At 39.0% G+C, this 13,050-nt stretch overlaps 1 protein-coding gene across 1 annotated transcript in view; it reads left to right on the plus strand.

Moving 5' to 3' along the window:
• taf2 (TAF2 RNA polymerase II, TATA box binding protein (TBP)-associated factor) overlaps positions 1-13,050 on the plus strand; it is a 29,071-nt gene that overhangs the window by 10,473 nt on the left and 5,548 nt on the right. The window contains exons 10-23 of the mRNA XM_067510081.1: positions 171-256; positions 978-1,113; positions 1,212-1,366; positions 2,334-2,448; positions 2,608-2,717; positions 3,464-3,529; positions 4,078-4,204; positions 4,741-4,866; positions 7,632-7,772; positions 9,300-9,410; positions 9,655-9,848; positions 10,101-10,240; positions 11,169-11,238; positions 11,533-11,642. Coding sequence (XP_067366182.1) covers positions 171-256; positions 978-1,113; positions 1,212-1,366; positions 2,334-2,448; positions 2,608-2,717; positions 3,464-3,529; positions 4,078-4,204; positions 4,741-4,866; positions 7,632-7,772; positions 9,300-9,410; positions 9,655-9,848; positions 10,101-10,240; positions 11,169-11,238; positions 11,533-11,642 — 1,687 coding nt within the window. The remainder of the gene's footprint in view (positions 1-170; positions 257-977; positions 1,114-1,211; positions 1,367-2,333; positions 2,449-2,607; positions 2,718-3,463; positions 3,530-4,077; positions 4,205-4,740; positions 4,867-7,631; positions 7,773-9,299; positions 9,411-9,654; positions 9,849-10,100; positions 10,241-11,168; positions 11,239-11,532; positions 11,643-13,050) is intronic.

Here is a 13,050-nt window from a genome sequence, read left to right on the forward strand (position 1 = left end):
ACAACTTTTCCTGATGGAGCTTTACTGATGCAGCTCCACTTCATACTGTACTAATATTTGTTTAAACAATACAGTATGAAGTGTACATGTAGCTTTTTGGATTTGCTGTGTAATGTCATTTTCCCTAAACCTTAATTTTGACTTTGAGTTTTGGTTCTGTTGTTGAACAGGAGCTGGACAAGATTGTGGAATACGAGCTAAAAATGGGAGGGGTTCTGTTGCACCCAACCTTCGGTGGAGGGAAAGAGAAAGACAAGTAAAGCACTTTTTTCAATTTCAACCTTAATGCACCAACCACAGTAATTTAATTGTAATTAGCTCCCATAAATATAGGAAAATAATAATTGAATTGCAAATTAGAGTAATATCGTGATTGTGATTCAACGTGATTGTTTTTTCGTGGTTTCCTCCTCTTTTTTTTGTTTCAAAAAAGTTCTAAAGGCACTGACTAGCCACACATGAATGTCAGCAAATACCTGGCTCAACGGACCCAAGTAGCATTTGGGGGCTGCATTATGAGACATGTTTTTATTTATAATTTGTCAAACACTTTTTCCAGAACCTTTTTCGAGTCACGCATCCTCTTGTTTGGAATCAAGATGTATCCTAACCACTGCCTCAACTGTTTCTCTTTGACATTGTGAACAGGGTTTTTTTTTTATTATTTTTTTGGTTATGTTAGCAGCACTGCCGTTAAACTTGTTTGTTTCTTAAGCTTTCATTCACCTTTAATTACTTTCTCTGCAGGCGGTTAATGGCAGATTTCTGCATGTGAGGCTTGCAGGAATGCCTGCATTGTTCCCTGCATTATTGTAGCATTAAAAAAGAATTTTAATTACAGCTTTTAGAATTGAGAAAATTGCATTCTTTTAAATTGCGATTTGAAAACAATTAATAATTTTGCCGTAGTTTTAACGTTTGAGAAGTTACAACAAGTAGTAACAAGTAACTATTGCTCTGCGCTGTTTTTTCTGCAGTCCCACTCCCCACCTACACTTCTCTATAAAGCACCCCCACACATTGTCGTGGGAGTACTACAAGATGTTTCAGTGCAAGGCCCACCTGGTGATGAGGTTGATAGAAAACAGGATCAGCATGGAATTTATGTTACAGGTCAGAAACAACCAACATTGTGAAAAACCTTTGTTTTTTTGTAATCTGGTTAAAGTTGAGTCAAGATTATTTCTTTTTTGTCTGCTGGCCTCCTTTAGGTTTTTAACAAACTGCTGAGTCTGGCGAGTACAGCCTCGTCCCAAAAGTACCAGAGCCACATGTGGAGCCAGATGCTTCTGTCTACTCATGCCTTCCTCAAATCCATCTCCAATGTCTCTGGCAAAGACATAGGCCCACTCATCAAACAATGGGTGTATCTTTTACCTGTGACGGATCTCTGTTCGCAAACGTTGTTTTTTTTAATGAACTGCCTTCACTGTATTCCACGTTTCACAACTAGGAAAGTAATTAAACCAAGTTCAAATGCAGCATTTTGCATGTTTTTTTTTTGGATGCTATTTCCAGACATATGGTAACAGCTTCAACTTCAGTCATTAGAAATAGAAATCACATGAATAAAATAGAAATAAAGGTGACAAGCCCAGATAGCTTATAAAATATTCACCAAATTGGAACTCTGAATACATCACAACAGTCACGAGCAGCAAAAAAACAAATGTGTTTAAGTTTAGACTGTCAACTTTATCAGTTTTGTAAAAATAATAATATTGGATGAATTAAGCTGTCAGTTTAATAGTCAGTTTCAGAGCTTTGCAATGATTAGCTGACGTCTGGAACCTTTTTACTTTCCCTAATGCTGGGTTCCCTCTGTGTTTAAGCTCTGTCCTGTTCTTCCTTTTTACTTTGGGTGTTTCCCTTTCAATTTTGTCTTCATCAAGGCAAATGCTGTTCAAGTGGATTAAGATCGGATGGCTGACATGGCTAGTGCCGAACATTCCACTTCTTTATGGAACACTAGAAAGTTAATTCAAGCTTCCCTGCCGTATTTTCAATCTTTTTTATTCTACTTCTACATCACCAACAGGTCTACTTACCATTTCTGAACGGAGCTTGATGTGCTTGCACAGTGCGGGGCACAGAGTCCAGTTTATTTTTAAGTGTGTATACTATATATACACAAAAAAAAAAGAGCAGTCAGCAGCAGGAGTCCCAGTGCACCTTGTCCCAACCCATTCGGCTTTCAATACTTGTTTCCCTAAAAAAAGGTTTTAGGTTGCTTTTGCATGAAGCTTCAGGTCATTGGCCATCATTGACTCTTCTGTCTTATGGATATGTTTTTAGTTATTTTCACGTTTGTAGTCTTAACTTTTGGTATTCAGTGACCAGAGCAGTGTGGTCAAATTCTTTGGCAGTTTTGCCTTCAACAGGAAGAGGAACGTGCTTGAGTTGGAGATCCGTCAGGACTACACATCATCTGGAACTCAGAAATATGTGGTGAGCCTTTTAGATACAGAATTTGAAATTTGTTTATTCTCTGTGCTGCTGTGACTTAAGCCAATAGACAAAGCTTAATGTGGCACATTCCATGTATAATCAGGGCACACAAACATCTGAAATTTGTTTTGTTAAATATTCCTGGGCATTTTCCTGCAGGGCCCTATCAAGGTGACGGTCCAGGAGCTGGATGGGTCGTTTAACCACACACTGCAGATCGAAGAGAACAGCCTTAAACATGATATTCCCTGCCACTCCAAAAGCAGACGGTATGTACTAAAGCAAAATGGTAAATGGTCTACACATATATAGTGCTTTTCTACCTATTGGAACTCAAAGCACTTTACACTGCTTCTCATTCACCATTTCGCACTCACAATCAAATACATACTCATAGACCAATGGGGGAGCTGCTATACAACGCCTGGCCAACACTCAACTGGAGGAACTAAGTTGGGGTTCAGTGTCTTGCTCAAGGACACTTCGACCAGAGGAGTGTGACCAGAGGAGCCGGGGATTGAACCAACAAGTGCGGGATTGGTGGACAACTGCTCTACCTTCCTTCCACACAGCCACAAAATGCCACTAGTTCACGATTCTCTGCTGCAAACTACACAGCTTCAGAATTTCAGTGTCAACCAATTTCAATGTTTGGAGGGTTTGATTGGCTCAGTAACAGAATCAGAAACAGAATATGCTACTGAGCGCTTCTTTGTTAGTTTGTAATGATAAACTACATTTCATATCTCTCTTTATGGGCAGAGTCATTGATTCTGTTGCTAAAAGGGCCAGCTGTCACTATGTTTTTTATGTTCTGTAGTGGGATATAGGCATTGTTATTTTGGAACTTTGGCTGATGATGCTTTGTTAGTTTTTCTTGATGTGGTGTCAGTCTCTATTTCATCTTTGATGTTTCTCTCCTTTAGTGTTTAGTGTATGCAAGCTTCTAAAAATGTAAATGTTCCTTGGGTCTGTATTTGGTTTTCAGTTGACTAATAACTCATCCTTTTTGCAGAAACAAGAAAAAGAAGATCCCTCTGATGAATGGAGAAGAAGTGGACATGGATTTGTCAGCTATGGAGTAAGACATTACTGTCCATATTTACTGCCATTTTAAAGCTTGTTTACTCTAGATGAAATGAATGGTGTCTGTGCATCTACCTGCTTGGCAGGATGACTACATGTCCTTAAAACTAAATATAACTAATCATTAACAAATTACACACAATCCATGCCAGCTTTGCTTGAATCAGAATCATGTAAATACTGTTTCTCCTCAAGTCTTGGTTGGACCATGTCTCAGGCAAAACAACCCCCGGGGGGTGGTCTCACAATAAAATGTAACTTCACATCACATATTTTCCCATCACCCTAAGGTCCCTCAGTTCTTTGTAAACTATGAACCCCCTACATGAATTGTGTACCTTAATGGAGAGGTGGTATGTTGGCATAGTAAACCCAGCTTGAATGGGCAGTGTAAAAGGTGCTTTTAATAAGATTAGATGTAGTGTACTGATGGAGCTGTGGATTTGCACATGGGCCCACAGGTACCTGTCTTAAATAAGCTCAGTTGCTTTACATTATTTTCCCCCTCATTGTATCTCTGTCCGTGTTTTCTGTCCTCTGCAGTGCTGATTCACCTCTCCTCTGGATCCGGATTGACCCAGATATGTCTATTCTGAGGAAGGTGGAATTTGAGCAGGCTGACTTTATGTGGCAATATCAGCTACGCTATGAGAGAGATGTTGTTGCACAGGTAAGCTAATGATAGGAAAGCCATTTTACTCACAGGCTGTCACCTTACACTATTGGTCAGGCATTACAAATATATGTTTTCTTATACATGACTCTGCACTTACCCCAGGTGTTTGTTTTACCTACAGCTACAGCAAATCACTGTACAGATGGGTTCAGATAACTGGTTCTATTTTGGATCAACTTCCCTGTTGTCAAAATACCTGTTAGGTTCCAACTCTTAATGTATCTGTCTTCATTCCTCTTTATTGGCCAAAAGGAATGTAAGACATGCAGAATACATAGCAAATTCCAATATCTTACTGAAGACCAATTTTATTGAATAGTCTGATGTCCTTCTAATTTTTAGGTTGGAGCCACAGGCCATGATCATTAATTACAGACGGCTGCAATAATAAGCTTCTTTCTGTCATCTCAGCAAAAAGAAAAAAAAACTTTCATTACTTTAAGATGTACAAAAGCCAATACAGTGCTGTTGAACTCCATCCAGTGTGATGTTTTATCAGTTGAGTGAATATCTTAACCTCTCGCTTCTAGGAGGAGGCTATCTCAGCGCTGGAGAAGTTCCCAACTCCTGCATCCAGACTGGCTCTGACTGACATCCTAGAGCAAGAACAGTGTTTCTACAAAGTCCGCATGCAGGCCTGCTTCTGTTTGGCCAGGGTAAGTTTTGTTGCGTAGAGTAAAAGTAACTTGTCAAAGATGCTGATGATGCTGGGGTCTTGATCTATTATTTAGAATACAATATGATAAAATCACTGTACAAATAAGAGTTTAACAACAGTAATGAATGACTGCAGAATGTTTGTTCTATATATCTTTTTCGCTGTCACTGATTTTAACTAATAATAATTTTGATATCAAGACACCAAAGGATACATGTCGAGAATTTTTGCATCACGTAATATTAAATGTAAGTGTTCTGCACTTATATAGCATTTCTACCTATTGGCACTCAAAGCGCTTTACACTGCTTATTATTCACCCATTCACACTCACAATCACACACACATTCATACACCGATGGGGGAGATGCTATGCAGCTGGCCAACACTCACTGGGAGCAACTAAGTTGGGGTTCAGTGTCTCAAGGACACTTCGACATGTGACCGGAGGAGCCGGGGATTGAACCAACAACTGTGAGATTGGTGGACAACCTCACAGCTCTACCTTCCTGCGCCACAGTCGCTTGTTATATTTTCCTTTCTCTAATGAGTATAATACAAAGCTAACAGTCAAGTGTCCTTAGGGCAAATCTCTGACTGTCTTTGAGTGGAATGATCAAAACAAGATTAAACTACACAGAAAATCTGTACAAATACCTGAAGATGATAGACCTTTGCCATCTGATTTGATTGAGTATGAGAGGATCTGTAAAGCAGAATGGGATTAGCTGCCCAACTCCAGGGAAAGCCTGAGAAGGTGTAGATGTACTAAAGAAGATTCAGAGCTGTATCTGCTGCCAAAATGGCTTCTACAAAGGATTAGGTCAGAAAAATTACGCAAATGAGAGATTTGGTAAATGGTAAATGGTCTGCACTTATATAGCGCTTTTCTGCCTATTGGCACTCAAAGCGCTTTACACTGCTTCTTATTTACCCATTCACACTCACAATCACACACACATTCATACACCGATGGGGGAGCTGCTATGCAGCTGGCCAACACTCACTGGGAGCAACTAAGTTGGGGTTCAGTGTCTTGCTCAAGGACACTTCGACATGTGACCGGAATATTTTTTTTCACTTTTGTTCTTATGGATTATTATGTATAGATTGTTGGGCAAATAGAAGGTGTCTACCTTTTCCAGTGAATGTAAATATAAATGAGATCCTTATGCCTACTAACACAATACAAAATTTAAAAAATGTTGACTACAGTAATGTGAAATGTTCTTCATGAATACTTCCTGCTGCTACAGACACTCAGTTGCTTTTAATTGGTCCTAATGAGAAATTAAAAACATGAAGAATAGATGGTTCTACATTAAACTACAGTTTAAAGGAAGCAGACTATATTCAAAACAAAGGTGCTTTAATCTGTTTTGAGGTTTTACTTTGACCTGGAAACTCTACTGAACAGTATCTTTTTATTTACTACAACACAGGAAACAATTACCATTACTTTGGCAGGTGTGAAATATTCCATTGAGCATTGGCCTTTTCAAAAGGTTGTTACAGTACAGGTATTGTGAATGTATTGTTGAAGAAATTCATAAAGTAAAAAATGGGGAAAGATGGGAGAGAGTGAATGAATGTGGTTTATAGCTTCACAGTGAGTGACTGAAAGAAACATAACTCACTCCTGTTTTGACTGAATTTTTTCTTTTACTTGTGATAGATGACAGCATTCAAAATTGTCTTCTGACTATTCACTTATTGTTTTGTTAAAAATCCAAATTCGATGTGAAAATGCATGAGAACAACATAAAAGTTTCCAGGCAGCTAGGCCACCCACCAGTTTAACCCTCACTGCACGTAAGCTCAGTTGATTAAATAATCCTATTCTGCGGCTACAATAAATTCTCTGTGCTCTGGATTTTGGAAACATTAACCCCACTGGATGTCCGCCATTCAAGTTCCACCTAAACTAATATTTTCACAACATGATAAACAGAGCACTTTACTTATTTCTTTAAGATGCATTGTAATGGCCTTGCAATCCATGTGTGCACGCTATACACAGATTGTATGAGCTTGTATTGTCAAGGACATATACACACACACTTTCATAAACGCTTACAGACGTTCATACCCACATTAACCACAAAGTAAAATATAGCTGACTTTCACCCTGTGATGGACTTGGCTGCAGTTTGATCGGCTGGCATTTACTATACTTGCTATTCCTTCCCCATAGAAAATGTGGGAAGGAAGAAGAAACAACATGGGGCTAAAAACTAGCAGCGGGGAAGGGGGATAAAAAACTGACATTATACACACAAAAATTACAGATATGTTCATGAAAATGTGCACACACATACAAAATATTCTGCACAACCCCTTTATTTATATAACCAAATGACAACATCCTGTTTCTGTGACTCTTAGACCTTTATTACCAAAATTACATGCCTGTTAAAACTCAGAGACCACTGGAGCCACTAGTAACTAGAGCCATTCCGTGCTGCTCATGTCTGCATTTGTTTCAACATTTATCGCTTGTCATATATGTGGCTGCTTGATTGCTCAAAAACTACTGTTCCTTGTAAAAGAGTTTACAGTTTACATTTCACTGAAAGTGGCAGAAATATTTAAGTGTTTCGACTCTTAATAATAAATAATTTACTCTAATGGCAGCAGATGGAGGGCAGCTGCCTGATGCTATTGTCTACGTGCAACCACTCAAACCAAATAAGAATCAAAGTAACTGTCTAACTCCACATTTGTCTTCCTCTGTTCTCCTCTGCGTGCACGTAACACTCACAGATAGCCAACTCCATGGTGAGCACGTGGCAGGGCCCGCCAGCCATGAAGTCTCTGTTCACCAGAATGTTCTGCTGTAAGAGCTGCCCCAACATCGTCAAGACTAACAACTTCATTAACTTCCAGAGCTACTTCCTGCAAAAGGTATGCCAACAAACAAACACACTAGATTTTCACTGACTGCTCCTTAGCGGCCAGGCCAGCATCAACATACTGTGGGAACAAACTTAAACTTTTCTTTATTGCCTTACTGTCCTTACAAGTGGAGCCCAACATGTATATATCAGACTGGCTGATAGTTTAGTCTTATTTTACATCACCACAGATCTACAGTGCTAATTAAATGGTAGTTAAGTGACACCTTTATAAACTCATATCATTATCCATAGCCCCTTTCATACATGCATTGGAATTCTCACATTCTCCTGACTTTGTCCAGAGGGATTGTATGTGAAAACGCAAATGTCTAAGTGAGATCCCTGACATTATCCCAACTTTATCCTGCGGGCCCTTAGTTCAAGTCTGTATTATGTGTGTAAGCTTGTGTGTATAGCACACTGCCCTGTCCCAAATTGTCTGGAGGATATAAAGCGAGCAAACGAGCATGTTGATGATGTTTTTATCTGCTGTTTCTCCTGATGCTGGCTGGAGTTCATATGATCGAACCACTAACCCTGCCTTACCAACGGAGCTACAGCTGCTAACACAATCATTTTAGCACTGAGAATTGTATTATTCTATTTATTATTCAGATAATCACAAAGTAGGTTGGAAGAGTATGTGGACCCCAAGACTTTGCCAAAAGAGAGATTAATGTTACTTGAATTCATAAACCTTTGGAGGCACATGCTCTGTTGATGTGAACCAACTTAAACAAATGGAGATGGTAAACAATGTGTGTTCAGAGCTTAAAAATGTATATTCAGTTGTTTGGGAAGGACATGCTGACTTGCCATCATGAAAACATCGTAATCTAGGGACTTTGGAGCTTTGTTGCCTCAGGGCCTGGACAGTCTTTAATCGTGTGAGGAGACTGAATTCTTACATTTTTACAAGGTATCCAGCAACATAATGTGAGAGTGAATGCCCACCATATGCTGCAGCTGGACAGTGACCCTTAACGTTGAAGTAAATCAGAATGGCTTCAAATCAAGAAAATCTTTTGTTTGGAGTGGTCCAGTCTAAGCCCAAAATTCAACCCAAAAGACCTCAGAAAGAACTTATGAAGCAGTTCTGTGAGAAATAATGTTCCAAAATTCCTTTTGAACATTGTGCAGGCTTGATATACTGCATCCCACATCATCCCACCAGACTAGACTGTCTATACATCAAACCGGCTAATTTTGAAAACACATCTTTCTTCACAGCATTTATTTCCTCATTTAAAAGGGCTTTGCCTAAAGCTAAAGTTGTCTGTACTCTACATTAAATTTTAATGGCCTTTTAATGTGTATGGAGTTAATTTTGGAAACAACGTGACATATGGTTGTCAAGGTGGTCATATTGTTTTGGCACTAAAACAGTGTTTAACAGTTTAGCCAGCTTCTTGTAGACATTGTCTGTGTTTTAGTCTGTGTCTTTATCCTCCAGAGCTGTCATTGTTTAGTTATTGTGTTTATTAAAGACAAGAAATGATTTGTATGTTATTAAATTAAGCACATTGTGTTTCAGACAATGCCGGTTGCCATGGCGTTACTCAGAGATGTCCAGAACCTGTGTCCCAAAGATGTCCTCAACTTTATACTTGACCTTATCAAGTACAACGACAACAGAAAAAACAAAGTAAAGGCATACAATCACTTACTTTACTCATTGTAGTAACTCTCAAAGAAACAAAAACCTATAAATACACATTCAAGTTATGCACTGGCACCATGAACTTGATTGGTAAAATTATTTTATTTGGCAAATCTAACATACTGTACAGATACAAGCATGATTAGCACCCACAGAGAGGATTTATAATTAGATTTTTTTTCCTTTCTCTCCGTCTCTCTCTGCACCTTCCACTCATGTCTGTCTTCAGTTCTCAGATAACTACTACCGTGCAGATCTGATTGAAGCACTGACCAACTCCCTGACCCCAGCCATCAGCATCAACAACGAGGTGCGCACAGTGGACAATTTGAATGCTGACGTCCGGCTCATCTTGGAGGAGATAACCCGATTCCTCAACATGGAGAAACTACTGCCTAGCTTCAGAAACACCATCACTGTCAGGTAGAGAGTGAATTGTATACTTTTATATGTTGCTCTATTACATGTCTTCATCTCAGTTTCACGTAACAAAATCAACGCTTAGACAAACACACACAACTTTTTTTCTGTGCTGCATTTGAGTCCATAAATACAAAAGAGTCTTACGAAGACAACCATTAGCTTCATAAAGACACAGCCATAGAGTATGATGTCTCTATTATACTATTTTATGATTATGAAGCTGATTCATACTCATTGTCCTCCACTCTCCAGTTGTCTGAAAGCAATTCGTCAGCTTCAGAAGAATGGTCATATTCCCAGCGACCCATCACTCTTTAAGTCCTACGCTGAGTATGGGCACTTTGTAGATGTCCGCATCGCTGCACTGGAGGCTCTGGTGGACTATACTAAAGGTACGACATTGAACACAAATGTGCTAGCTCTACGGATTATTGTTATTATTCATTTTTTTCTTTTGCAGTCCAATGAAGCTTAGTGATGTAACTCACAGGTCCCTAGAGATCAACATTACAGTATCAGTAGTAAAACTCAATAAGTCATATAATTCATAATCTTAAAGGATGACACAAAACCTAAGAACAATCTTCATTCTCCTTCATCTGCATGTCACATGCACTGCCTGGCCAAAAAACAGTCTCTCTGGACAAGCTGTGGCTTTGATATTTACAGTTAGCAGCAAAAGTGATGCAAACATACTTGTCCGGTTAAAATATCTTGTTTCTAAAAGTTTATTCACACAATTCAACCAATTAGTATCTAGACTGTTTTATGACCAGTGACTTAGGATTAGTCAGTCAGAATTGACATTTGTGATCCCAACAGCACCAAGTCCTGGAGGGACTGGTCAGTGTCCAGTTTCCTACCATAGCTATGCCTTCTTAGTAGGTGTATGATAAGGGAATCACTAATACATCTGTTGCCAAGTGGCTTTTAACATAAAGAGTATTTGTCTTGGTTAGTTGTTGCACAACGTAGTAATAATATGCTAACTGAGAAAGAAAGTCATAACACAGTACAACTGTCACATTTGGGAGCTCCTCTGTAAAATACTTAATAATAATAATATCAGATTTTGACATAGATTTTAATCATTAAAAAAACTTTGTATATTGGAATGTAGGATTGATGGGTGGAATGCTGCTGACATGGGGCTGATTCCCCTCTAGGATACTAATCATTTTATAAGTAGGACATGCTATGGTTTCACCGCAGAAATGTTTCATTTTTACATATTTGCAATATCTTGAATTTTGTTAAGGTGTCACTGGTTGTGTTTGTTGTATTTATTCTCTCATGTGTGCCTGATGTGTTGTCCTCCAGTCGAAAGAAGTGCAGCAGAGCTGCAGTGGCTGCTCATCATGGTCCAGAACGACCCAGTTCACTATGTCAGGTTAGCTGACCCCTAGCACACAATATTACCATGTACATGAAGGTGCCTTTTTTGCTGTTTGTCATGACATCTTGTATTCTCAAATGTGTTGTCACATTTGTTTGTGCCTAGAAGGTTCCTGTTGGTCTGATGACCGTTAATGTTTACCTCACGACTAAGGGAATTTAGTGTATATTAAACAAACATGTTAGCAGTTTTATCAAACTATAGAATCAAATTCAAAGCAAATGTACTGTATTTTTATTCTTGTTTCATTGTTTGGTTGTCTGTTTTTCTCATTTGTTCACCAATTAGACATAAAATCCTGGGTATTCTGTGTAAGAATCCACCTTTCACCAAGACAACAGACTCTTCTCTGTGTAATGAAGCTCTGGTCGACCAGCTCTGGAAGCTCATGAACTCAGGTGAGACACACACCTGGGCTCTTGTAGAAAGACAGCATATTAAATCCTGTTGACATCTTGTCAGTGAGCTGGTCAAGTTGACCCCTCCCTTTACCCCTCCTCCCTCAGGCCTGATATTGGACTGAGAAAAACTGTAACAGGCTATCAATGTAGCAATGTATGTGTTATGTCAGTTTAGTTTGTGGAGCTTGTGACAGCAAAAGAGCAAACCCAATTCTATGCCTTTCACATCATTGTTTTAAGGATATAGTGAACCAAGCTCTGGCATAAAAATAGATGTGGTACTTGAATACCAAACTCCAGTATTTTTGGCACGGTGTACCACTGTCTAAAGTGTCAGTACCTACTGAGGTGTGATGATGTGAAACAGTCACTTAACCTTAAGGCTGGCCAGGTGTCTCATTACATTGAAAAATATACAATTTTGCAATTAAAGTGTATTAAATAATAGTTTTTGAGCAGTTGCTCTTTGAGCAGTTGGCTTCTTCACTTAAAAACAAATAACACCTTATCTTTTATCTTTTCCCACAATTCTTATAACCCAGTACAAGTAAGAGAAATTGCACTGATGTGAAATCAGTTGTTCTTGGAAGATGTGCCCTAATGATACTACATCAACTAACACAGTACATGCAACAGAGCCAAGAAAACATTTCATTTACTAACATGTCTTTGGTTGGTCTTATTAGGACACAAAGTCTGGGGGTGGCAGTTGGTTGAGAGGTCACCCATCGACCATAGGGTCAGCCACACATTAAAGTGTCCCTGGGCAAGATACTGAACCCCCAAACTTCCCAAACCTAACCTCTGAAGTTGCTCAAATGGTGCATATCCCAAGTACCAGTCCCAAGCCCAGTACAATTGGGGAGGGTTGCCTCAGGATGGGCATCCTACAGAAATTTTAATATGTTTGCATGACATGCAATATTTCATATTTCTTACCAGGTGTAGCAGTTTTCGGAGTTACTGCAGTACTGTAAATTGTTACCGTTTTCGTTCTGAGCTTTGCCAGTCAGTATCGGCTGCAGCAGGTTGAAGACAGTGAAATACTACAAAAGATGAAAAATAGACATTCCACCTCTGCTGTAGCTTCAGGGAGTCTCTTACATGCTGCCAAAGTGACACAAGGTTCTGCAAATCTTTTTCCTTTCTTCTTGACTGCAGTGCATCTCTCATTTGAAGTTGTGCGCAGGCTTTAGAAGTTGCTTCTAATTGAGGATATGATGAGAAGTTACAAATTGTACTTGCATTTTTAGTATTATGGTCTCTCATTGTGCAAGGATTTGCTATTTTGAACAGCCAAACAGAGTGGTCTCTCTTGCCAACAAGACAGATGTTATCATTGGGCCACAACTGTTTCATTTGGTGTTTTCATTGGGGAACAAAGAACAAGTTTATGTAAGAAAAA

Source organism: Channa argus, chromosome 7 (assembly GCF_033026475.1).
Source record: "Channa argus isolate prfri chromosome 7, Channa argus male v1.0, whole genome shotgun sequence".
In the NCBI taxonomy this organism is placed as follows: domain Eukaryota; kingdom Metazoa; phylum Chordata; class Actinopteri; order Anabantiformes; family Channidae; genus Channa; species Channa argus.